The sequence below is a fragment of the Rattus norvegicus genome, chromosome 2 (genome assembly GCF_036323735.1).
Source record: "Rattus norvegicus strain BN/NHsdMcwi chromosome 2, GRCr8, whole genome shotgun sequence".
Lineage (NCBI taxonomy): Eukaryota > Metazoa > Chordata > Mammalia > Rodentia > Muridae > Rattus > Rattus norvegicus.
The window spans coordinates 78093699-78121478 of record NC_086020.1 but is presented as its reverse complement, the minus strand read 5'-3'; the positions used below and the strand labels follow the sequence as shown (position 1 = coordinate 78121478).

The 27780-nt window shown below is 45.5% G+C and overlaps 1 protein-coding gene and 1 pseudogene across 2 annotated transcripts in view; one reads left to right on the top strand and one right to left on the bottom strand.

Moving 5' to 3' along the window:
- Retreg1 (reticulophagy regulator 1) overlaps positions 1-27780 on the bottom strand; it is a 159882-nt gene that overhangs the window by 83838 nt on the left and 48264 nt on the right. For both annotated transcript variants that reach the window (XM_063282446.1, NM_001034912.1), the window contains one exon: positions 5022-5128. In XM_063282446.1, coding sequence (XP_063138516.1) covers positions 5022-5128 — 107 coding nt within the window. The remainder of the gene's footprint in view (positions 1-5021; positions 5129-27780) is intronic.
- On the top strand, positions 23893-24762 carry LOC108349967 (60S ribosomal protein L7a pseudogene; annotated as a pseudogene).

The following is a 27780-nucleotide window of genomic DNA, read 5'->3' as shown; positions in this document are numbered from 1 at the left end:
CCAAATGCCAAAGGTATCACCTTGTGTGTTCTTGAATATCCCCTATGAGGTGAACATCCCATATCAAATTCATCATAACATTTACTGCTATGGAAAAGCTACACAAAATTCTTGGCTTCCAATTCTTCGGACAATTTGCAATCATGCAATGGACCTGGTTTCCTTTACCGTCTTGGTTGCATAAATGTAGGTATGAATTGTTCCTCAAATCATGTTAGAATACTAGACTTCTGCCCCCACTGGGCCTCTGAAACAACTGTGTTTCCTGTAGCTTCTAGAATAGCTCAAACTGTCTAGAGTCAAAGAGCATATAATGGGAAGTCAACTTAACCCAAGGTAGTTGTGAGCAACAATGTGGACTGGAGTTACTGATTTGGATAGAAAACACAGCAGTCTGCCCTCACCTCACAATAGTCTAACTTGAGTCTTCACAGTGTTTCTCCAATGACTCTGGAGCCAACAGTAAAGACAAGAGATTCTAACATGAGATGCCTGTCTTATTGTTAAGAGTTGGAGAAGTAACTATGGTTGGTTGAGGGATAAGATTGCTGGGAAACTGTGAAATTGCTACCACCACTGAGCATGGATCTAGTAGGGATTGTGTAGAAGGAGGAAGTTCTGACAAAGATGGGGTCAAAGCCCAGCACAACTAGCAAAGGGCTGAGGAGGGAAAAGGTAAAACTCACAGCTGACACACAGGAGCAGAGGCGTAGAAAGTGAGCAGAGTGCACTGACTCTGGGACTTTACAGGTTACCTTGACAAGCCCCCAAGGGCTGAGCTCAGACAAGCAGCCACCACACAGATAAGCCAAGACAGAATAACAAAGGGAGAGTGTATGAAGGACTAGAGACTGTAGGCCCAACCTCAACTAGGTCTAATCTTAATAATCAAGAGACTGCTAGGCTGTGGCATCACTAGGTAATGTGGATTTCACAGAAGAGAAAACAGAAAGACAGAGTGGTTACACAATGACCCCCTGCCACATGGCTGTGGGCAGAGGTAGGGACACCTACTAGTCCCTCTTTCCTCACAGGTAGTCTCTGTAGATCTTAGAACCCGAAGTGGAGACGCTGACCCTGATAACCGTGGGAATGGTCACGGACAAGTTTAAGGGCATAGGAGAAATTGTTCATACTACAAAGACAGCCTCAGAGCCTGAGAGTGAGCCGTGATGCAGAGGGGCACAGGGGTGCATACTTCCAGGGTCTATGGATACTGGCCTGGGTATCACATGCTTTGCAGAGAAAAACTAATGCACACGATTGTGTCTCTCCTTCCCTTTCTCCGTTTGTTTCACATGAAGGGCATGTCAGGGAGGATCATGGGGGCCAGAAAGGAGAAGGCATGGGTTTTGCTTGCTTCTCAGTGGGTAGAGTCCACGTCTAACATGAAAAACTTCACAATTAACTATTCAGTCATGTGCACACAGTTTATAGGGATGTGCACTTAAAATGAGGGAATGTATAGTGAAAAAAAATACATGGGGGTGGGGGGAAAGGACACAATCAAACTCATAGCCAGCAAAGTTCCTATCTGTAGCCAAGAATGTGGAAAGTGGGCAGCTCAGAACGGGAAAGAGGCAGCAGATCCCAGAAAGCTCTGCTGACCAGGGCCAGGGCTTCACTGGCTGCTGTTGTGAGCAGAACCAGGATCTCAGAGTGACTCATGGGAGCTTCCTCGATCCCACAGCTGCTTCTAGATATAGCTTGCAATGAAGTCTATGTCTCCCTGTGAGAAGCCGAGTGAGCCAGCACTGTGTTGGGTTGGAAGCCCTGCTGCCATCCCTGGCCAGCTATTCATGGAGGCTCAATTGGGTCTTTGTCCTAAAAGACTCAGTAAAGAGGGGCAAAGAAGGCCCAAGGGTTTCTCCAGCCAATGCCTGGGGAAAGCAGAAGAAGGAAACCCATCTTTTCCTCTTCCCTTATTTCATGCATAGAAATGCTGTGCTCAGAACATCTTTCAGTGGAAACCCCAAGAGAAAGATGGGTCTGCCGAAGAGGCCAGCATGTCTGCATCCTCGTTAGAAACTGATGCTTATAAGTCTCCTTGGCTCAAAGAGACACTTATAGACTGACTGATGGGAAGACAAAGTGCCCCAGATGTCCTGACTTTGCCAGCTGAAGGGCTGGGGGGGGGGGACAGCCACAATGTCACTGTCACTCACTGTAGCCCTTCACCTGAATCTGTGGTGTAAGAATCAGTTCTCAAGCTGGAGAGGTGCCTCAGTGGTTAGGAGCACTGACTGTTCTTCCAGAGGTCCTGAGTTCAATTCCCAGCAACCACATGGTGGCTCCTGACCATCTGGAATTGTATTCAATGCCCCCTTCTGGTGTGTCTGAAGATAGCTACAGTGTACTCACATAAATGAAATAAATAAATCCTAAAGGGAAAAACATGGTTTCTCTTCTGTTACAGGATAAAGCCGTTTCGTCACCAAAGCAGGCTGCATATCTGTGAATGTTTCTTCATAGAGAAAAGGGGACTTTACAAGTGTCAAAATGTTAAGAATAGAGACGATCGGCCTATGTCACCCGGGTGGGCACCAATCACAATCGCAAGCATTCCTTGCAGAGAGCTCGGAGGGAGGTCTGAGCGAGCACAAGAGAAGCTGATGTAGCCATAGAGCCGAGGACCGTGATGATGCAGCTTTAACCCAGGGGCAACAGCACCAACCAAAGTCAGGAAGAGACAGGGGTGGGTCCTTCACTAGAGCCTCCATGGTAACTATAGACCTGGTGTGTTGTTTGAACACACAGGGGAAAGTGCTGTCTGCTGCTTCAGAGCCACCAAGCGTGTGGTAATTCATTAAAGCAGCCACAGGAAACCATAGACCCTGCAGTTTCTCCACAGCTGGGAACAGACACCAACGAGCTTAAGAATTACTCTTGTTTTCTTCATGTTGGTTAGCCTTCCTTTTTTCTTGCACCATGAAGGACCAGACCGAAGGCTGGTGCATGTGGGTAAGCACTGTACGACTGAACTAGATCCCCTTTTTATTTTAAGACAGGATCTCAATCAGCAGCCCCTCGGTAGCTTTGTACTTCCTCCCTGGGCTAGCCCAGGCGGGCCTCAAACTTCCGATCCCTCGGCCTTGGCCTCCAAGTCACCGAGATCGCAGGCCTGCTTTGGCAATGCAAATTCAAGAATTACAGAGGCTTAGGCTGGTAGACCTCAGCTGTCCTTCCTCAGTGTTTTTAAGGACAGCTTTGTTACAAGGGGGAGAGGGGGTTCCACAGACATTAACATTAATTTCCATGGTGTAGCTACTAGAATGGCTGGCTTAAGTGAGAACTGAAGCCCCTGGTGGGCTCTGAGAGCTGGAGCCGAAGGACTTCAGGACAGCCTCGTTTTCAAGGATGTCCCTGCACTCACACTCGCACTAGGAAGCCAAGTCCTTCAGCTCCTCCTCTCCTCATTCCTCTGATCTTTTTGACTCACTTAACTCACGCTGGCCTGTGGTGTGGCCAGCGTGAACACCCAAGGGAGAGTACTCAGCTGCTCAACCTCCTGGGTGGTCAATGAGGTTTAGCTGCTTGTGAGCACATCCACGAATTGCTTTCTCCTGAGGGAGGAACTTGTTCCAAATACATCCAAGAAAACAGCCCTCCTCCTCTCACTATGAATCAATACAGAAACACAAGGCTTGCCTAACCAATATCTCCTCAGATCCTGAGGAGTGAGGTATTAGCCTCAGGATGGTGCAGCGCAACTGGGACACAACAGCAAATGCTGTTGGGGTTGAAAGCAAGGGAACTGGGCATCTATTCTTAGAAAGGGGTGAGGGGAAGAAGGCAATGTCTATGTGAGAACATAATTTGAATCTGTGGGTCTGTTGAGATGCCTGAACTAGACAAAATGAATTTGTTTACCTTCCCAGAAAGGCTAGGTGTGAAGGAGTCACCTCCACACCCCCATACCATAATGTAAAACAAGCTGTTGCTGTAGCACTCGGTTTAAGAACTGGGCACTTAAACATGAACCAGCTTTAAAGCTAACCCACGGAACACCATGATGGTCAAACTCCAGGGCTCAAGGTCTTGTTTGAGAGATGGTGCCTCTCTCATAATGCATCCCCATGATGGGGAATCTGGAAAGTTCCTATTCACAGCAGTCCATATAGACCCTAACTGAAGCCTCATCTTAAGGATTTTTGTAGACTCTTATGTGCAGGAGGGATTTTTGCCCATTTACAAAAATTAGTTCAAGCACTGGTAGAGGAGGCATGGAGATGCCTAGAAAGTCTGCACTCAGGGGCAGACAGTACATAGCTCCTAAGGAAACTAAGCACTCTTTAAAAATGAGTCAAGCTCCCACCCTAGTTAACGTGTAGTGCTTACCCTTGCTTCTCTTTCCAACACACCACCCAGAACTTTTATGTAACTAATGGTGAAGTTTTAAGCTTGTTGCTTCCTTTGCTGAGGGGAAAGAAAGCTGTTCTCAGACTACTGCATTTTCCAGGGGCCGGGTATGAGCTTGTAGGGTGGAGTAAATATTTAACTGCTCTTCTTACAGCAGCCTGCTTAAATATCACCCTGGCATGTGACATCTCTTAAAACCAAGGAAGAGCCCGGCACATGGATCTTTTACCTGTTCTGACAAGAGACGGAATCATAAAATAGATTATAAGTTTGGGACTTAGCTCAGTGGTACACTGTTTGGCTAACATGTGCAAGGGCCTGGGTTTAACCCCCAGCACTGAACAAAAAAGTAAAATTTAAAGTGTGTATGTGTGTGTGTGTGTGTGTGTGTGTGTAAAAAGCAAACACAGACAATGGTGACTCCTGTCTAAATCCCAGCACTTAGCAAGCTGAGACAAGAGGATCACTGGGAGTTCTAGGCTAACCTGGGAAGAGAGTAAGACCCCATCTCAGACACCCAGGGTGGGTGGGTGGGGACAGGAAATGTCTGTTACATGATCCTCATGTTCAAAAGATAAATATATCCACACAAAAATTACACATTTAGACTCTAGAAATAAAATGCACACACACAAAAAAATAATCAAGTTGCATAGTCTTACCTCTTGCCCTGGACAAAACCATGTCCTTGATGATTTGCATGATAACACGACCAAGTATCATGACAGAAATGAGATGATACACTCTCCACGGAGTCAAGGCAAGGAACCTAGGACCAAAAGAAACAGACGAGACTCCATTTTACTGTGAAGATTTTCAATTAAAACAAAACAACCAAGTTGACTTTCTCTCACAGGAACAAAAACCATACTCAAGAATAATTTCTCTTTTAAAAAAACCACACCATTGAAATTTGCTGTATCAAGTTCAGCAAAATCAAAATCCCTCAGTCCATGTCTATGTCAGCACTGGGCTTCCCTCTCTAATTTGGACAGAGGAGTCTCTCTCTTGAGTCTGACTCAAATGCAACTGTGGGTGCTGCAGGTGAAATGGAAACGGCCTGAAGCTGAGTTCTGACTGACTGAAGAGCCAGGGCCACAGGATGCTCTACCAACACGGAGCACTACAGAAGGTGCCCTGTCTCTTAAAAATGGCATTGAGGGGGAATGGTAAGATGGTTCAGAGGGTTAAAGCACTTGGTACCAAGCCTTATGATTTGAGTTAGATCTCTAGGACCACACAGTGAAAGGAGAAGGCCAGCTTCCCAGGTTGCCTGGCCTCTCCATGTGTGTTCTAGCATGCTCTGGGGCTGTATAAATGTAACTTTTAGCTGCTGTGTGCAATGACCATAGTTTGGATCCCCAGCAGCCATGTAAAAGCCAAGCAGGTATGGTGGCTGCCAATGTTCCCAGCCCCCGCCCCCCCGTGACAGTAACAGGGAGTCCCTGGTTTAACCTGGTAAGATAGACTAGCCAGAATTGCAAACTCTGTGTTCAGAAGCAAACTCTGCCTTGACATATATAATTGAGAACAATTGAGAAAGACATCTGACATCATCTTTGGGCGCGCGTGCGCGCACACACACACACACACACACACACACACACACACACACACGCAAAAAAAAAAAATGGTATTAAGGATCCAATTTCTGGGCTGAAGAGATGGCTGAGCCGTTAAGAGCACAGCCATTCTTCCAGAGGACCAAGTACAATGGCAGCTAATAACTGTCTGTAATTCTAGTTCCAGGGGATCCAACAACTTCACCCAGAAATACAAGCCGATAAAATGCCAGTGCACATTAAATATAAATAAATAAATGGTCATATTTCTTTTTTAAGAAAAGGATCCAGTTTGTTAGCCATTCCTCTTTTAAGAGCACCCAAGGGTCTAGTCCATATGGCCACCTCCTCTCTGAAGAAAAACAAACTAAAATTCCCTAACCATACAGAGTACATAGTACCTGCAAGACTCCTTTTGGCTAGGCCTACAAGGGAAAGAACTAGCCAAGAGCTCAGAAGACTTGGATTCTTCAATGAGATTAAAGGACGAAGCCTCTGATTGTCATGTGTTAATTGGCCAAGTTGATAACTGAAATTAACTTGGATGAACTCAGAAACCCCCTAGAAAAGTTATGTTAACAAATGTTTAGTGGCAAGGCTCTATAGAGAAAAAAAGGGGCTAGATGGGGTGGTGCATGCCTATAAACTCAATACTCTAGAGGCAAAAGTAGGAGGATCTCTGAGTTTGAGGCCAGCCTAATCTACATAATGAATTCCTAGCCAGTACTACATGTAGACAGAGACCTGTTGCACAAAACCAAAGTAGGAGAGGAGAAAAAGAGAAAGAAAGATTGGGGAGGGGGAGGAGAGGAGAGGAGAAGGAAGAGAAGGGAAGGGAAGGGGAGGGGAGGGGAGGGGGGGAGGGGAGAGGAGAGGAGAGGAGAGGAGAGGAGAGGAGAGGAGAGGAGAGGAGAGGAGAGGAGAGGAGAGGAGAGGAGAGGAGAGGAGAGGAGAGGAGAGGAGAGGAGAGGAGAGGAGAGGAGAGAAGGAGAGGAAAGGAGAGGAGAGGAGAGGAGAGGAGAGGAGAGGAGAGGAGAGGAAGAGCTGTGCACTGCTTTCTATGAACTCTCTTGACAGACAAATGTAGACTAAGCCAACAATGGCCATGGCAAGTCTTGGTAACATACCAGACTGTGAACAAAAAGCAAAAAGCACTGAAGAAGCTTGAATAAAAAGGAGACAATGTACTGAACAGCAACATTCATCACTGTTCATCAATGTGGCCATCTGACTCACGATCTGGCTGCCAGGCCTTATTTGGTGATGGGACTGTCTCCCCTTAAACCATGAGCCAAAATAAACCTTTCCTTCCTTAAGTTGCTTTCATTGGGTATTTTAAAAGTAGCATTCTGGCATTTATGCTACAGGCTATAGAGAGAAAGCCCAAGGTATGGTGCAGAAAAGTAAAATGCTAAGTGATTTAAGTGGATAAGCTGAACTAGGAAGGAAATATGTAACCAAGGTCCCTTCTAGAATGCTATGGAGTACACTTTGTCATCTATTTGCAGAGTGTGTGTGTGTGTGTGTGTGTGTGTGTGTGTATGATTCTACATAAGGTTGGATGAAGTTATGAATGAAGCCCTCCATCTCAAAGGGACATAAACCCATCTTCTATCCTCGTTCTCATACTAAGTATCTATGTGACCTAGGGCACTAAAATGAGCAAGCTAGACCAGGTCAGTGCTTCTAAACGAGTGGTCTGCCACTGTCTTACTGTCTTACTTAGGTTATTATTACTGTGATAAAGCCCCAGGACCCAAAGCGACTTGGAGAAGGAAGGGTTTACTTTGCTTACACTTTCCCATCACAATCTGTCATCAAAGGAGCATTTTCTTAATCAAGGTTCCCACCTCTACAGTGACTTTAGCTTGTGTCAAGTTGACATAAAACTATGCAGCATGGGGCAGCAACATTATTATTGTTGTTCTTGTTATTTATTATTATTGTTGTTGTTGTTGTTGTTGTTTTTCTTTTACATTTGTTTTAAGACAGGCTGCATTTTGGCATCTGTTTTCTTTTAAGACTATCTCTTTAGTTTCAGTTTATAATTAGTCCTTGCCATTGTCCATGTTACAGATTTCTCCAAATCATATGGAAGTGGCAGGTTTCAAGATTCTTGTTGGGAATCCGCCATGAGAAAATTCTTACCTTTAACATGTTTTATTTATGTATTTATTGCACTTGGTGCTATATGTTTTCTTGGGAGTATATTCTGGACAATATACTGAGAACTAGTGATGTATTTACAATGGACTATTTCTCAATGAGGCCTGGGTTCCAGGAGGCATTTTGCATTCTGACCACCTGCCTGTTTCCAGATGTTCTTCACGGGGTTCTGGTCACTCACTGACTTGACTCAGAATCACTAATGAGTTGTAACTTACAGTTTGGCTCACATGAGTCAAGTGGTAGATTAACATGTATCGGTGATGCAGAGCCCTGGAAAGAGTGAAAGTTCACTCAAGTTTAAACATCTTTAGAACCAGCCGGAGAGCCACTTAATTGTCTGGCTGAAAACAAAAAGAACACAGACTTAACTGAAGCTCTGGAAGCCACTACTTGCTCTCAGCCTGGGAGTTCCAACTTCCAGGAATTAAAAAAAAATAAGTAATGGTAGAATTTCAACCCACAGACCTCACTGGGCCAGCACTACCATAGTAACGCCAAAGAACACTCTAGAGGCCTTTCTGTGTCCTGGGCAAAGGCCCAGTTGGCATCTCAGCCAAGGGTCTTGATGGTCATTAAGAATCCATGGTCAGCTGAGAAGGTACAACAATGCTTGGGAAAGTGATGCCCCAGCATTCAGGACCGCTCAGCTGCCTCCTTGCTAGGTTAGTGTCTGTGGCTCCAACGAACGAAATATCATTGACAAGCAAATATTTAAGGTAAATAAACGCACATATAGAAACATCTGTACACACTTGCTATCTTAATTATGTATCATGTTGAATATAACCCATCTCTTCACTGCCCGTAAAATCACCCATCGTTCTGTAGTTTACATTTGTGATTTGAAATGAAAATATTAGAAACACTGATGAATTTAGCATTCGCTTTTAAGAAATTGCGTAACATTTTAGAGAGCTTATGTTATTAGATAATTTGGGTCATTAAAACATTACTTTGGTAAGTTTCAAACATGCCCTGATAGAGAGGCCAGGGTTTACTAATGCAGCCTTAACAATTCCCCATGCACAATCATTCCCTCCATAGTCTCACCCAGTGCCCCACCTTAAATACCCATGCCCTACTTGAAGTGCATCCCCACAAAAGTAATTTAATCTGACAATGTTTCCACTCATCCTCCCCCAAAGCTCTTTTTTAACTGAACTATACCACTGTTAACATGTGAAACTTTGCCTCAGTCCTTCTATGTATGTATCTGTATCTATGTGTACATGCTCATGTATGTATGTATCTGTGCAGAAGCTTCTGTGCTATCTGTAGGTAGGGAAGTCTGTTTCGGTCACTTCCGGCTCATTTTGGAGGACAAGGTCTCTCCCTGTCAAGTGAGAAACAAGTGCGAGGTTAGTATGTGTCAGCAAAATGGTCTTCATAGAATGAGGCAAAGCCCTGAGGAAAGCAAAAGCTCCCTTGAGTTCAAACAGCTTTCAAGCTAACCGGAAAGCCACGTAAGTATCTGTCTGAATACAAAGAAACACAGACCTGACCAGAGCCCTGGAAGTCCACTGAGTCACCAGATCCCTGTCTGGCCAGCAAGTGTCAGTGCTCAGGACCGTAGGCACACGCCACTGTGCTGACTTCTCCATGAGTGCAGACTCAGCTCTGCATGCTTACACAGCAAGTAAGTGACCCACTGAGCAGCCATCCTCCCATCGTCCCGTTTTAATACTTAGATTGTTCTTCAAAATCACTTTACATATGATGTATACATGAGCACTCACGTGGCACAGCGCACCTGTGGAGGCTGGAAGGCCAGTCCACGGAGTCAGTCCTTCTTCCGACTTTACAGGGGATGGAACTCTGGTCACCATGTTTCTGCAGCGAGCAACTCTAATGACTGAGCCATTTTGCCACACACCTCCCCAAGCTCTGCCTTAATCCTCAATGCCATGACAGACCTTGTCCATGGTCATATTTGCAACCCCACTTTCACAGATTCTTGGAAAAGACAGAGACCGTAGATTCAACCACGGCAGAGACTGAGACTGGGGTCTGTGATCATGCTTCTCCCTCACTCTAATTCTGCCACCACAGCCTTCCATGACGGCTGCTTCTGTGGTGGGAAGAGACTCATTTGCTCAGCAAAGGCTTGGAGATTCTGGGAAACACTTGCTGAATTCTGGTGATAGAGTTTAACATTTTCCCCAGGCCTTGGGAGTAGCTTAATACTTGGTAGTTGGATCTAGGAGCTTTATCAGGTTTGAAATTTTTTCCTGGAAAACCTAAGGCATGTGGTGGTGTGTGAGGGTAAAGACCCTTCACCCCTTGCTGGGTCTCAACTCTGAGAAGGATGTTTGTAATCAGCGGGGAAGATGAAGTTCCCAAGCAAGGCAGGACGAACGCTCAACATTCGCCTCTCTTTACCCTCGTTCCTCAGTGTGTCACCTCCACAAGTGGCCAAAGCGATTTCATTCTTCTTCTTTCCCATGTTACCCAAGAACCTGCACACACACACAAACATTTAGATCCACCATAGCATTGTGCTTGCAGATCCTTCCTGGTTGGTGGTTCCTGAGTCCCTCTGAGGCAACCTTATTATAAAAATCTTTGACGGCAACAAATACTAAAGGCACAGAGAAAATGTCAAATGCTGTGTTCAAAGAACTGTAACTCGGCTTCTTAATAAAACCAGGCATTCTCCAGGGATTCTCCTGAAAACGTTTGCTACAGCGTACCTCGTTCATTAACAGGTGACAGGTGTTACATTTGTCACACTTGTACCCATGGACTAGTGCTTCAGCCGACCATTAACTGCCAATCACTCCTCAGGGATGAGTGGGACCTAATGAAGCCCTCCCCTGTCCAATGTATCGTTGGATGGGCCAGTCTCGTGTGATCCAGCTGCTGTGCGTTCATGATGCTGAAGGCCACGCTACCTCATGGGACTCACTCCCATCCTTCGGCTCTTTAGTCTCTCTGTTCCCTCTTCCATGATGCTCCCTGAGCCTTGGAGGGAGGGTATAGATGTCCTCTTTAGGGCTGAGCACTCACCGGTCTCTCTCATTCTCAGCACTTGATCTATCTCTGCAATAACAACTGCCCACTGTAGACAGAGACTTCTCTGGCAGAGACTGGGAAGGGAGGTGCCATTTTCTTCGTGGTGTCGCTCACGGTGAGCTGTCTCAGTGTGCACAAATAGCAGACGTGAAAGTAGGGAGTGGCTGGGATGTCGAAGGGGTAAGCAAGAGTGGGGTGGGGGGAGTAACAAGGGCCAAGTATATCACAACAGTGGACATATGAACAAAGGTAAATTAAAAGAAAGTGAGGGGTTTCTATTTCTAACTTTGTAAAATAAAAATTATTTTTCTTGTTAATTCTTGGATAAAGAGTCTTAGTTGTTTCCACCCTACCCTCCATCCTCATCTGATAAAAGAATTCTTTTATCTCAAGCAGTCCCCTGCCTACCTCAGAGGGTGTGTGTGTGTGTGTGTGTGTGTGTGTGTGTGTGTGTGTGTGTGCACGAGTGCCCCAGTGAATGTTAATACACTTCCTGACACGAGGATGTGTGAAAGGTTGTTTAATGGAGCGTAGCTGCTTTTCAGTGGCTAGACTACTGAGAAAAAGATCCCTAGCAACCACTGCCAACAGTCCTTGGGGAAGGATAGGACCTCTTGATACTCTCTCCCATCCATGATGAGATGCTGACAGGCCCAGTCTTGTGCAGATGTTGTGTAGATCACCCCAGGTGTCATGGGTGCAATGTCCATGTTGTATACATTAGATATTATCTTATGGTCCACTGAAATCAAATTTATAATTAAAAGTGATTAACCAAATCAATTTGCCTTAAAATCCATGATATTGGCTGTATGAGATTGTATGTATATGACATTTTCACACACATATATATGGTACTTACATATGTATATATGCATTTACATACATATACATCACTGCCCCCAGCCTTCCCCACATGTATCCTTCCCACCCATTCCTCTGGCCCCCTTTCTGTTCTTTGTGTCCCTTCTACTTTCCTTTTCATGTTCTTTCTTCTTAGATCTAGCATGTAAAGGAAGACAAGCGGTAGTAATCTTTCTGGGTTTAGATTACTTTGGCTAACATGATCTCCATATATAGTAACTTCCCTGAAAACATCACTGTTTTGTTTTTTCTTTCCACTTTTTTATTAGATATTTTCTGTATTTACATTTCAAATGTTATCTCCTTTTTCAGTTTCCCCCTCTCCCATCTCCCTCCTTCTGCTTCTATGAAGGTGCTCCCCCTCCCACCCACTCCCACCTCAACTTCCTGGCATTCCCCTACACTGGGGAAATGAATCTTCAGAGGACCAAAGGCTTCTCCTCCTATTGAAACCAGACAATGCCATCCTCTGCTACATATGAGCTGGAGTCATGGGTCCCATGTGTACTCTTTAGTTACTGTTTTGTTCTTAACAGCTCTGTGGTGTGTGTGTGTGTGTGTGTGTGTGTGTGTGTGTGTGTGGTGTGTGTGTGTGTGTGTGTTTGTGTGTCTGTGGTGACATCCTTTTTAATCATTTAGCCAATATTGTAATTTTACTAGTGTAAGCAGTCCTATGATAAACTTGGCTGTGCAACCATCTTTGTGATACGCTGTCTGATTCCGTCAGATTAGTACTCCTGAATGATATAACTAATCTTGTGATGAACCAAACAATTTTCGATTAATCCTTACACAGAAAAGAATGTCAACATTGCAATCCCAAGCATGTCTGCATCGATGATCCCACAGCCAGGGCTGTGTCATACCCTCTGAAAAATGTGGTCACTGTCACAGCACAAGTAACATGGAAGGAGCCCTCTTCATTCCCTCGGTCCAGGAGCCCCTTCGGATGGAATCACGGACCTCTACTTAACACATCTCACCTAACACGACCACCGACATCCCTGTGTCATCCACTTCCCACTGTACGCTACCATTACCGTCTTGATTCTGCTAAGCATGTGTCTGACACTGGGCTAGCAGCTGGGATGGTGTTGAATCCTGCTCTGCCCAATAAATACGGGAGAGCATAGGCAAGTCGCCATGCTGCATCAAAGTACCACTCAAGCGGGTGCAGGAGCAGAAGAGAGCCCCTAACTGCAAAAGAAATACAAAGTTCTAGGGCAAGGATGGCTTTAAAATTTTGTCTTCCAAAAGAAGTCAACATTAGCCAGGTGAGAAGGAGAGGCATGTTCCAGGTTGAAAAGGACCATGTTCTCAGGAGAGCATGTAGAACCTAAGAGTTAGGAAGCGTGCCCTGAGCCTTTGATCCCTCTACTTGTTGGTGTGGGGCACATCCTCTAGAGCCAAGTTCAGGGTGAATGAAATATCACTTGCATAATGGGCAGAGCTCTGCCCTCTGGGGTTTCACAGTCACTTGCTTCATCCTTACGCCCAACTGTGAATGAGGATGGTTTGATCATTATCCCATTACACAGACGAGCAAAGCGAGGTCAGAAACTTGCCTAGGGCTCCAAGATGAGTTGAGGTGGCAGTAAGATGTGAACACAGACTGTCTAGCTCAACCATTGTGCCAACTGCCTCTCAGATCGAAGGTGGCTGCCCACTTCATGTACCCCTTATCTTGTAAAGAGGGCTGGAAGCACTGTTGCTAGTTCGTAAACAAACTTTACTTTTTTTTATCTTTATTAACTTGAGTATTTCTTATTTACATTTTGATTATTATTCCCCTTCCTGGTTTCCGGGCCAACATCCCTCTAGCCCCTCCCCCTCCCCTTCTATAAGGGCTTCCCCTCACCATCCTCCCCCCAACAATCGCTTTCAGATTAACAGAAGAATGAAGCAGAGAGTGCTGGGAGCTCCCATGCAATCCCTGAATACCATGTCCCCTACTATAGAGTTCTTGCATTTCAGATGGGGCCCATTTATTACAGTGGTTACACCATTCTCAATGTGTGATTAGTCACTAAAGTCCTTAAAGCTCCGCCCTTTGTGATGTCCATGCTTTGGTCTTTGATGAATACACGCTGTCACGTATCTGCCTTTACAGGATGATACAGAATAAATTCACTGCCCTAAAAATCCCCAATGTTTCATCCATCCCCCACCCAAGCCCCTGAAAGCTGCTCATATTTCTGTGTCCACTCCTTTGCCTTCTCCAGAACATCATATGCACTTATATGGACTCACTCAACAAACAGCCATTTGGCTTCTTCATTCAGCCACAGATAGAAGATTCCAAACTGTATTTTTGTGGATTAAGAGGATGCCCTTTTAAACCTTTGTACACAATACTGTCTTGTATAGTACATTAAAATTTATCCATTAGTCTACTGAAGGACACCTTGGTTGCTTCCCATTGTTGGCAGTTCAGACTGAAGCCACCATTAACATTCACATGCTGGATTTTCAGTGTTCATACATTTTGCAACTCATCTCAGAACACTCTTTTCACTGAACAATTCTACTAGCACGCTGCCTGTGTTGAATTTATAGACAGTTCTGTTTTCAGCTGATGTTCAAACCTAAGTATACTAAATCTGTTCTTGTTTGACAGAAACCGTCACTCACACAGACCATCAGTCACACCCGTTTCCTTGTCTGGCCACAGGACATCTGCGTACTTGATATCTGCATATCAGCAGTCCTTAGCCACATCAGTGGTAACAGGTGCTGATGATTGCTCAGGCCCCGCCACTCCCCATTATCAGGGTGACCCACATTTAGGAGCCAGCACTCCATGAGCTCAGCAGGTATTGTTGTCCCTGTCACTCCATCATAAGAGACTTTCATAAACAACTTGCTTCAAAGCCCTAAGGTCTACATTACTTCCCCACGGGCTGTACGGAACCACTATGAAATATTCAACAGTCCTCTATACAAGAACCATCAGATCATCTTCACCATCAGATCTTCCCAAGGATTTCATGAGGCAACACGTTGGGGATTTTACTGATTTACCCAGTCACATAGTCCCCAGAAGCCTGCTGTGACCACCTTGCCTGTGGTGGGATTCTGGAGTAAAGACTGTCTGGTTCCACTATGCTGCAGCCCAGTTATCACAAGAGGGACTGGGGTCAAAGCATAGGAGCAGACAAGCTATGTGCAGTGTAAAGGAAGGCTCCATGGCAGGACATACATTATCCTCTCTCAGGATAATAACCAAGGTCTGAGGTGAAGCATGAAGGGCGGCACTCTGCAGGACTGATGGGACAGCACAGCCCCTCCCAGAGATCTCTCACTCCAACCAAAAAAGGGAGACCCAGAATCTACTGTGGTCTACACTCCAGGACACTCAAGGGCCTTGATCTGGGCAAGACAGGAAGCCTTTGCCCCGTGGCTGCCCTGTGCTCCTCACTGACTTCCAACAAGAGCACTGCAGTTGTCTCTCCATGACTGTGGATCACAGTCCTTTGTGTTCCCACCCCCTGGAAGGACAACAGACACAGGGGAATGCAAGCTTCCCTCCATGGGGTGAGCAGGGAGGCGCCAAGTGGCAGGACACAAACTTTATCCTCACTGAGAGACCAATAAAAGCATTCTTTTAAAATAAATTTTCGTTCATTACTTAAAGGCTTTTAGCTTTCATGTCTGTATAGTTTAGCCTAGGGACCGAAATGCAAGAACACACATAAAGACCGTTCCCACCAATCTCTAATCCCTGGTTCCAGCATTCTTGCAACCAGTTTACTATAGTCGAAAAATTAGTATACCTGTCTTAATTAAAATACTTATGGTGTTCACAAAAGGAATCCCATATTCTTTTAGCTGGCATGGTAAATTACTGTTATCTCACTGGATGTTCCATAGTTTGGACACAAAGGCAAATTTATGACAATTATAATGAATATGTGTATATCTTAGGCAAGCACACACATAAAATATAAAGTTATTCGTGTGTAATAATAGCCCTTGGTCTCATGAAGACATCCTGCGTGGTCTGGACACTGCTGCAGTAGACAGTTCTGTAAGTCAATGCTCTCTGTCAGTGAGCTGTGACCTACTTCTCCACCTAACACAATGGTGCCTTTAAGAGCATGCCACATCACCCAGGTGGCTCGGTCATCTTATGGTCACCACCCACGGATGACTTCCAGCCATGCCTGTCTATCATCCTTTCTGGTTCATTTTTATACTAAGTCAACCGTCAATCTGTCTATTTGCTTTAATCTATCTCCCTCTTCTGAGACAGGGTTGATGACCCTGACCTTCCGATCCTCCTGCCTCCACCTAACTGTGGTTATAGGTAGGCAATGCCCTGCTTAGTTTATTTAGTGCTGGAGAACAAAACCAGGATCTGTGCTTGGTACACAAACACCCTCCTGACACCCGTATCTCTAGTCCACTTGTTTATGTTGGTTTGTTTTGTTTTTTCCCCTCACTTCTGCTCCACTCCCAGAATCACCAACAGTATTTTGAATTTTAAAACGCTTTCCATGTAACCAACTGTCTCCTCCCACTTGCCTTCACTGGGATAGTTCAGTTGTCAGCGTCAGTTAAGAACTAATACCCACAATTTTTGCACTGAGGGCTCAGGGAACACTGCAGAAGAGGAAGCATGATGATTTTTTTTTATCTTTATTAACTTGAGTATTTCTTATTTACATTTCGAATGTTATTCCCTTTCTCGGTTTCCGGGCAAACATCCCCCTAATCCCTCCCCGTCCCCTTCTTTATGGGCGTTCCCCTCCACACCCTCCCCCCATTACCGCCCTCCCCCCAACAATCTAGTTCACTGGGGGTTCAGTCTTAGCAGGACCCAGGGCTTCCCCTTCCACTGGTGCTCTTACTAGGATATTCATTGCTACCTATGAGGTCAGAGTCCAGGGTCAGTCCATGTATAGTCTTTAGGTAGGGGCTTAGTCCCTGGAAGCTCTGGTTGCTTGGCTTTGTTGTACATATGGGGTCTCGAGCCCCTTCAAGCTCTTCCAGTTCTTTCTCTGATTCCTTCAACGGGGGTCCTATTCTCAGTTCAGTGGTTTGCTGCTGGCATTCGCCTCTGTATTTGCTGTATTCTGGCTGTGTCTCTCAGGAGAGATCTACATCCGGCTCCTGTCGGCCTGCACTTCTTTGCTTCATCCATCTTGTCTAATTGGATGGCTGTATATTTGTGGGCCACATGTGGGGCAGGCTCTGAATGGGTGTTCCTTCTGCCTCTGTTTTAATCTTTGCCTCCCTATCCCCTCCCAAGGGTATTCTTGTTCCCCTTTCAAAGAAGGAGTGAAGCAGCCACATTTTGATCATCCTTCTTGAGTTACATGTGTTCTGTGCATCTAGGGCAATTCAAGCATTTGGGCTAATATCCACTTATCAATGAGTGCATACCATGTGTGTTTTTCTGTGATTGGGTTACCTCACTCAGGATATTTTCCAGTTCCATCCATTTGCCTATGAATTTCATAAAGTCATTGTTTTTGATAGCTGAGTAATATTCCAAGCGTGACGATTTTAAGAGCCAGAACAGGTAGTTTTATCTGAGACTGTGTGTCCCAGCAATGTTACACCCATGAAGTCTCACTGACACAGCTACCTAGCCATGAACTAAGCAAGAGCAAGAGCATGAGAATGAATATGGAAGGAGAAAGCCCACAGGTCCTCAAACACAGCCAAAGAACTACAGGCAACTAAGAAACTCAGACTAGGAGAAAGTCTTCCCTAGGGAATTAGTTATTTAGTAGCAACTGGTCAAACCGAAAAGGAAGTGTGTGTGTGTGTGTGTGTGTGTGTGTGTGTGTGTGTGTGTGTGTGAGAGAGAGAGAGAGAGAGAGAGAGAATGTGTGTGTGTGTGAAAGAGTGTGTGTGTGAGAGAGTGTGTGTGAGAGAGAGGGAGAGTATGCATTGTGTAAGAGTGTGTGTGAGAGAGTGTGTGTATGTATGTGTGTGTCTCTGTGTTTATGTGTGAGAGAGACAGAGAGAGTGTGTGTGAAAGTTTATGTGTGTGAAAGAGTATGTGTGTGAGAGAGTGTGTGTGAGAGAGAGAAAAGTATGTATGTATGTGAGAGAGTGTGTGTGTGTGTGTGTGTGTGTGTGCGTGTGCATGTGTGTGTGATATTACATGTACTGAGCAAACTGTATTTTTATACTGGGAATATACATACATAAATATTAACTATATACTTATATATTAAAGGGTGAGAGGTCAAGCAAGAAAAGGTACATGGGATGGTTTGAAGGAAAGAAAGGGAAAACAGGATGATCATACAGTCTCAGAAAAACATGAAAAAATGAGAACCAACCCACATGCTTGGACACAAAACAAATACAAGAAAACTGGGGAGAGATGCCGAGAAAGACTCAACGAATGCAAAAATAAGACTTTCCTCCTAGAAATGCAAGACCTGGGTAAAGTTCAGATGATCTCCATTTCAGAGTGCACCATAATTTTAAGGATGGAAAATCCTATCAGCACGTAGGCTTTAGGAAAGCAAAATCAGTCTGTGCTTGATCCTCCTGGCCACCAGAGAGCTGAGGCACTCGCTCCACTAACTCAGGGGCCTGACTTTCTGTGCGTAGATCACTCAGCCCCCAGCCCAGATCCTAGCCCTTTCTCGACCTTTCATTGACTTTAGACAAAGCGTTGTACATGCATGGATTCTGGGTGTGGCTGCAGGAGAAAACCAAAGCCAGTTGGCCAGGCTGACCAGTGAGTGGAGCCAGGCCTCAGGCTCTGCAGACAGCTTAGATGGTGAGAAAGGTGAAGCTACAGAGCAAACCCTCTGACGAAGCCCACTAAGTGGCTGAGCACAAAGACGTGCCTCAGTTGGCTCTATATGCTTTGACGAGGAAAACTGACATTTTCCCCCGTTACTCCGTGGTGAGTTTTGCAAAGTCCAATTGCATGGCCACACTAAACAAATTCTTTGTAGGGCCAAGAGAATTCCATACACTGAGAGAGGGTGGCAGGATACATTTTTAAAGTGAATGGAAAAGGCAGGCCTAGCTCTTTCCATGTGGGAAAACTTGACCTCCACTTTCCCACTTTGCACCATGAGATGAATAGTGTCAAGACATTAAAAAAAAAACACACACACACAGACCACTGGATTCCCTGGGAATCTAGCTTTGTACCTCTTTCAAACCAGAAAAGCACAACTTTGTTTCCCTTCACTGAAATAAATGTAACTACAGACCAGGCCCAGATCCAGTCTTCCTCTATGCCAGCTTAATCTAGTATTACAGTAGCTCTAACCATAAGGAAGAGGGGTAGCAGGGCTGCTCAGTAGTAGGGCACATGCCTAGCATACATGAGTCCTTGAGTTCAATTCCAAGTACACAACGGGAGGAAGGGGAAAAGGAGAAAGGGGGGGAAGAGGCAGGGAGGAAGGAGGGGAGGGACGAGGAGGGAGAGGAGGGACAAGGAAGGGAGGGAAGAAGGGAGGGGAGGAGAGGCGAAAGTCTCAAGAGCCTAACAATTTACCAAGCATCATTCAAAGTCCAATCATTGCACCTGAAAATGATTACTTACTTTGCCAAACACTGGGCATGCTGGCACCATCTCCCTCAATATCAGGAATTCCTGAATCTTCCATATTGATTCTGCAAAACCAGTGACTGAAAATGCCACATGAAATTAAATTACATGCCATTAAAAGGAGAAAAAGGGTGGTGAGGAGATGGAGATTAAGAGCTCTTGCTATTCTTCCAGAGGACCCAAGCTTGGTCCAATGGGGTGGATCACAACCTTCTCCAGGGGATCTGATGCTTCTGGCTTCCTGGAGCTTCAGCAAGAAGGGGCGTACCCTAACGTGCATGTACCCATATACAGACACATTGACCTACACATAATTAAAATAACAAAAATAAATCTTTAAAGCCATGCCTTTAACCCCAGCATTTGGGAGGCAGAAGCAGGCAGATCTCTGAGTTCAAGTCCAGCCTTGTCTATAGTGTGAGGTCTAGGACACCCAGGGCTACACAGAGAAACCCTGTCTCAAAAAAAAACTGGAGGGAGAAAGGGAGGGAAAAAAAAAACCCCAAGTAAATTTGGTACTTTGAATTATTATAATACAAATTTGATTTTAGATTGATTTAAAGTCTACGTGGGGTGAAGTTCAGTGGTAGGGTGTTTGCCTAGCGTGCATGAGAGCTGAGGTTTGATTCCTAGCACTGTAAAATGTGTGTGTGCTTAGAAATAGAAGTACATGGGGTTAGGGATTTAGCTCAGTGGTAGAGCGTTTGCCTAGCAAGCGCAAGGCCCTGGGTTCGGTCCCCAGCTCCGGGGAAAAAAAAGAAAGAAAGAAAAAGGAAAAAAAAGAAATAGAAGTACATGTCTTAAAAATCAATAAAATAAATGTTTTAAATAATTTGAAAAAAGATTAATCATAGAGAAGAATGAGATAAGGTAATAATTCCTGGGGGTGGTCAGTGAGGAAGGGGGTATATGGGTCTCTGTGTTGTGTGCAGTCCAAAGATCAACGTCAAGTGTCTTCTTCGTTTATCTTCCATGAGATAAAGTTGTTGTTGTTGTTGTTGTTGTTGTTGTTGTTGCTGTTGTTGTTGTTGTTATTTTGAGATTTCCCTAAACCTGGAGCTCACCAGTGTGGCTAGTCCGGTTAGTAAGAGAGTACCAAGGACCTGCTTGTCTCCCCTTCCCCAGTACTGGGTGTCCAGGCACTTTATGTGGGTGCTGGGGATCCAGACAAGAGCACTCTGCTTATGCTTGCCAAAGACTTTACCAACTGAGCCAGCTCTCTAGGCTCAAGTAGTTTTTTTAATTATAAGTCACAGACTCAGAGGGGAGTAACTTTTTCTTCCCTACTCTTGTGATGACCAAAAGTGTGAATTAGTGGAGAAATGGGTATGGGGGGCACCTCTTCCTCTAGGAAGATGAGGGGTTCTGGAAACCTCAAGAACCAGGAAGTGCTGAGCACCTGCGAGCACTGGGAAGCTGCTGCGGGAGAGTTGAGGCAGCGAGAACTGGCTCCCAGTGGTGACCCAGGCTGTGGCAACCCAGTGAGTTCAGGGAATGTGCCTGGTCAGCAAGGCATGCTGGTGTAGAAACAGACAGGACAGCAAGGGCAGGGAGAGGGGTCGCAGCAGGCAGCCTTCGCTCTGTTTACACACAGGGCGCAGCTGGAGAGGGCCATCGGAGACAAGGGAATGAGCAATGCTGCCTGGGATGCCACCTTGCATTCTAAGTATGGAGAAAATGTCCTAGGAAAGTCAAGCCAGGTGGGGCTTTGGGCAGCAGTGGGCTCCTTCAAGCACCTTAAGTTTAGCTGGATGTCAGCCAACACGTTGTACCTGGTACCTTGTGTGTGACCTGGTGAACACAGGGAAGTCTCCAAGGTGAGAGGTAAGATACTCTGCAACCTGTTCTGGCTGGGTTACTAGTGAGTTCAATCCTAACCACCAAAGTCAGTGGTAGGAGGAGCTAAAAGGAGGGAAATGTCACTCAAAACCACATGCTACAATGGAGTGGGGTAAAGGTAAGAGGGAAATGGGTTATTAAGTGGGATGGAAAGTGGAAAGAAAAAAGGAAAGAAATAAACATCTGGTTGAGTACATAGATGGCTCAGTGGGTAAGAACTCTGGCTGTTCTACAAGAAGACCAGAGTTCAGTTCTCAGTAGCCACTCAGGTAGTTTCGCTACCGTTTTAACTCTAGACCCTGGGCAGTGACGTGCACGCACACACAGTGATTTTCTCTCAGTTGATTGGGGATTGCATACAAATGGCAAGAAGTCAATCCACCTGCACAGCACAGTCCCGGCAGCCCAGAGGTCAGTACAGTTCACAAATGTACACACCGCCTACCCAAGCTGTTTCGTGTTTAAATTGAGGCCCCAGTGAGATAAGCCTTCCTCAAAGAGCTTTCTATCTTGGGAGTTACCTGAAGCACGTTTTAAAACTCCAGATTCCTGGGTGCAACTCTGAGTCAGGCAGATGAAGACCGAAGGTGCAGGTGAGACATAAGGTCTATCTGTCGGCGTGCAGACCTGCAGGCTCCTCCCCGGGTTCCTCCACTCAAACCTTCTATGTAACTGGCCAAGCATCTAATGCAGCTCTGGGGATTCTTCCTTCCTACCTCAGTAAGTGAACAGACTGTCTTCAGGTCCACTGCCTAGCTAGGTGGCTCATACAACAGTGCTTTCTCTCCTTCTCAGGGTTCCAGAGGTGGGGGATCCTGGTCACCCAGACCTAGGTAACACATTGCTAGGAAACTGAGGCTTGATCAGATGCTAATCCACTGACAAGATCATGACCATGTACAGATTGGCATGTTAATGGCCTTCATTGCCAAGTTTGGAGGCTCGAAAATAAGGTTACATACGGCCAAACCTTCTTCCCAATCTAGTACCACAACCCTCACTTCCAGAACTCAGTCTGAGGCTTTCCAGCTATGGAGTCCTAGGTGTTAGGCTTAGTGGACATGACTGTAAAATGCGTTTTCTCAGAGTTTTGGGATTCAGAAGTCTAAGACCAAGGTGTCAGTGATTCAGTTTGTCCTACAGCCTCTCTCTTGTCTTGTAGATGCATGCTTTCCTGTGGTGTCCTCATAAGGTCTTTGTTCATGCTCCTTGCTGTCTTGCTTTTGGTGATGACCTGCTCATAGAAATTAATTTAACATTATTAAACTCACTGAAATTCCTAGCTCAGCCAGCCACTTTTCCACGGTGAGCTGTGAGTTGGGACCTCAGCGTGTGCAGTTTAGAAGGATATGATTCAGTTCCTGACACTAAACATTTAGATAGTCAACTACTTGCTCCAAGACCTGCTTCCATCCCAAAGTATTAACTAGCCCTGTAATGGGCATGCCGCCCACTGTGTCAAGGGCCATCCCTTCCCAAGAGTCCTCCCAGATGCTATAATGAAAACAAGGCTAGATGATCCAACCATCAGCATGTGACTGATCAGGAAACTATGCCAAACAGGGCAGTTTACTTAAGACCAGAGGCCATCATGTCTAGTTCGGACACTGCTCTGGACTTCATAGGGTTAGACAGTAAGTTCTATATCATCCTACTCAGGAAACAAAAGAATGTGTATCACAAGAGAAGCATTTATCAAATTTGTTTCCAAAATTCCAAAGATAAAATAAATAGAACATTGAACTCTGAACTGGTTGTCATCTGGAGGCCCACATACTTGAAGGCCATGATCAAGTCTCCTTTTCTAGGGTAGTAAAGGTATAATTCTCAGCAGAACTGGCCTGGCCATACCGCATATGGCCTCTGTCTGAGGTCACAGTCCCCACAGATAGCCTTTAATATCAGGAGCATATGCAGGAGTCGCTCTGGAAAACATCCCATTTTTGTTTTTTACCCAATGACAAAATCTTTAAGAAACCATACATCAAAACCAGATATGAATGCTTGTCAACAGATTCTGAGCACAGTATCCAGAGGACCCTCTTGGGTCACTGTCTTTCCTAGCAAGGCAGGCCTAGGATATGGAATTCAAAACGGAAGCTAATGCCTATTGGAGAAGTTGTCCCAGTCAATGCGGGGCAAGAAGCAGTGTCTAAGAGCAATACCAAAGGGGTCACAGCACATTCAGTGGACGCCCTTTCAGCTGCTGGCCAGGAAGAGGATAGCCATGGTCCTTCACTCCATCTATGCAAACGGAAGACTACCTACCACTCTCCAGTCAAACTCAGAAGGGGCTAAAGGAGGCAGATATTGGTCACTAATATTACATATCAGGAATGGCCACTTGACGCCCATGGCCACATTGCATCACAGTTGGTCTTTGATTGGCAGGCCTTCCTCAAGGCGGGAGACTGTTATCCCTCCCTAGGAAGGCAAAAAAAATGTCTTGTTGTTTCCTATGGGGCAAAAGGAAAGACGGGCTATGTACACTTGTGTGGCGCTGTCTTATGTAACACGGCACCATGGACAGTGAATGCATGTGATTAAAAATTTTAAGCTCTCTCCTCCAGCTGAGCAAGATGCCCAAAGGAAAGAAGGCCAAGGGGAAGAAGGTGGCCCCGGCCCCCGCCGTGGTCAAGAAACAAGAGGCCAAAAAGGTGGTCAATCCTTTGTTTGAGAAAAGGCCTAAGAACTTTGGCATTGGGCAGGACATCCAGACCCAAAAGAGATCTCACGCGCTTCGTCAAATGGCCCCGCTACACCAGGCTGCAGCGGCAAAGAGCCATCCTCTATAAGTGGCTCAAAGTACCTTCTGCCATCAACCAGTTCACCCAGGCCCTGGACAGGCAAACAGCGACTCAGCTGCTTAAGCTTGCCCACAAGTACAGGCCAGAGACAAAGCAGGAGAAACAAAGGTGACTGGCCTACGCTGAGAAGAAAGCTGCTGGCAAAGGGGACGTCCCAACTAAGAGACCACCTGTCCTCCGAGCAGGGGTCAATACAGTCACCACCTTGGTAGAGAACAAGAAGGCTCAGCTGGTGGTGATTGCCCATGATGTAGACCCCATTGAGCTGGTGGTTTTCTTGCCTGCTCTTTGTCGAAAGATGGGGGTGCCCTACTGCATCATCAAGGGAAAGGCCAGGCTGGGGCGCCTGGTCCACAGGAAGACCTGCACCACTGCTGCCTTCACACAGGTTAACACGGAGGACAAGGGTGCTCTGGCTAAGCTGGTGGAAGCTGTTAGGACCAATTATAATGACAGATATGATGAGATCTGCCGCCACTGGGGAGGCAATGCCCTGGGTCCTAAGTCTGTGGCTCACATTGCCAAGCTGGAAAAGGCAAAGGCTAAAGAACTCGCCACTAAACTGGGTTAAATGTACACTTAAGTTTTCTGTACATAAATATAATTACAAAATTAAAAATTTAAAACATTAAAACATTTAAATTTGGATTTAAAATAAAAGAGAAGATAAATAGAAGAATGAGAGGAAGAAGGGAGGACACTGCTCCCTAAACCTCACAGCTCTATTTTTTTTTTGTGGATCTGTGGACTCCTAGTACTTTAAGAGATAAGATTGGATAAGAATGAATCTCTTTCAATTGTTGTTAATTCTCTAGGTTCTTCTGGCCCCAGCCCCAACACACCCACAGACTATGCTATCCACTCTGAAAGAGCCACTGTGCAAGCCTGCAGGGTTCTGGCTCCAGCTCAACAAACACCCTCAAACCACAAGCCTGCACAGCAGAAACGGAATCCCCATCTCTACGCAGCAGAGTGGGCTCCTGCAGGCAGATGGGTATCTGTGTTTGAGATCATATTCTAATGTCCTATTACATGCTTGATCATTCTAAAAGAAACCTTCAGTAAGCGACTTAGAAGCACAGACTAGGAGGTTTACGGACACATGTTTAAAGCAGGAAGCCAGGACATGCTGAAGTACCAGAGGCCAAGGCTGTCCTGAATGTGATCTGAAGGCCACACGCTCAGGTGAGCCATACCTCTGAAGTGGACTACAGCCTCATGGTGGGCTGCAGCTAGGAGGGGGACTAACTGCAAGGGCTTCACTGTTTCGCTATAAAAACGAATCTTATGTGATTCTTTGAGTTTTCTGTTTGATTTGGTTTGGTTTGGGATTTTGTTGTTATTTTGTTTTGTTTTGTTTTGTTTTTGGATACAAATAATACAATGGCAGCTCAGAAAGATAGGTCATTGGACCAGTTTCATCTTGATATAAGCTAGTTAATCTGTTTCTATAATCTCTCCTAACTACACACAAGCATGTGCAGACACACACACAGGCACGCATCTCACACAACTTTCCTGCCTCCACGAGCACTCATTTCCTCTATACCGCCATCCAAACAGTAATTTAGGGAGATTAAATATCTGTACACAGCCTAAACATAAAACATAAACATGTTAGGCAAAGGAAAATCCAACCAGGGACATGACGAGGACTCTTAAAGGGTGACCCACAAGAATTCAAACCATGAGCTGAAAGGCATGAAGACAGCCACAAAGTGGAGACTCGTCCTTCAGGGTGCGAACTTGATGCTTCATTATTAGTGAGGTGTATCCTCAACAGAACAGGAGAAGTCAGACCAACACAGGAAACTGTCCCTGTCTTGTCGCTGTAGAAAAGAATCCACAAACAAACCAGGGCAACCCTAGAATTCGAGCACAAACATGCGTGCGCCTGTATGTTCACCTGTAGTATGAGTGTGTGTGTGTGTGTGTGTGTGTGTGTGTGTGTGTGTGTGTGTGTAGTTAAGGAGAGACTCTGGAAACAGGAGAACTAGCTTATAGCAAGATGAATCCTGTCCAAGGAGCACATAACAGCCTCAGGCTCTACGAGCATCGTGAGGCAGAACAGTGAACAGAACATTAACACCCTGACTCCTCCACGGCGATGCTCTCAGGGTGCCAGTTCCTACACTCTTCAGTTCTTGCCAAAGAGCAGTGACTAACTAGAAAGACCAAAGAAACGATTAAAAGTGTTACAAGAGGGAGCAAAGCCACCCCTTCCAATAAACAGTGCTAGGAACCCACATGGCTGTGCCAGAGAGACGCCTCCACCCAGCAGGCTCACTCATTCCCTGCTCCCTTTGTGTGCACACATGTGCACACACAGCGGAACAAACAACCCTAACAACTCTCTAATTAAACAAGGGAGACAAAGCCCTCCCTCAGCACCGGTCCTCCCCGAGGTCCAATGGAAAACATATGTCTCTCCTGGTAATTCCACCTGAGATTGTCAGGACCACATTAACTTTCTAAACAAGACAGATACAGTCTATGAACACAATGTACAGGATGAGAATAAAGGAACATGTAATGAGCTCTCCAGAGGAGTGGCACAGCTTCGGTTTAGAACATCTGACATCAAACACACAGGAGAAGAAAACACCTCAATCGAGGGACAAGTGGCCTGCCATCCACAATTGGTGCGGTGAACCGGAAGTCTCCATTCCAAGCCCAAGCTTTCATTTCAAGCAGACCAGGAGAGGACGAGAGGCAGATCTATGCTTTAAACACTACAGAGAACTGTCCCCATCAAGGAAAGTTCGCTGAAATCAACCCAATCATGAAATCTGTTACATCACAACTTGAAGTCCATATATCCAGAAAAAATTGACTCTCTTGTGAATAAATACCCATGCTCTGTGGAAAAACACAATCAATAGTGCCACACAACTCGACAAAGGCATGGTTGGGGGTTCCTGGTTCACCACCAGATACACAGGGTGGCTGCACTCTGCGGTGACACAGACAGGAAAAGCCAACCAGGCTCCTTGGCAGCCTGCAATCAAACAGACACCTACAGCTCACCCAGGGTAACGTCTGCCCCTTCCACAGCACTCCTCGTGGTTCCCTTCTGCACATTTATTTCCCTATTCATCTCTTTACTATCTCCTCCATTTTAAGCTGTGAGCTCCACACAGGATGGAGCCACTCTTCCCCATTCCCAGCATCTCCCCACTTTAGGCACTGTCTTGCCAACAGCAGTGTTCAATAGCTGTCTGCTCGGTGTTTATTCGACAACTGTCAATGTTTGACTCAAATATCCCATCCATAGATATGACCAACGTAATTACTAATCTTGGGTTCCCTACAGCACATAATCATAACAGGAACATCTTACTGAACTGAAAAGAAATATATAGAGACCATCACCACCCCCATATCATTTTAAAGATCTCTACAAAGCGATGATTAGCCTTAGAGTCCCTTGGATCTGACTTACATGATTTCTTCTTCATTAGAAGACCTGAATGTCACTGTTCTCTTTGCCTCAGTCATCTTTTACTGCAAATAACTTGGTAAGTTATAAAGAAAAGAAGTTTTGTTTTGTTTTTTTCAGTTTTCACCTAAGGTCAAAGGGCTGAGTCTAGTAGTATCCCTCTTGCTGACATAGGACCAGAGGAGTGCAGACATCACA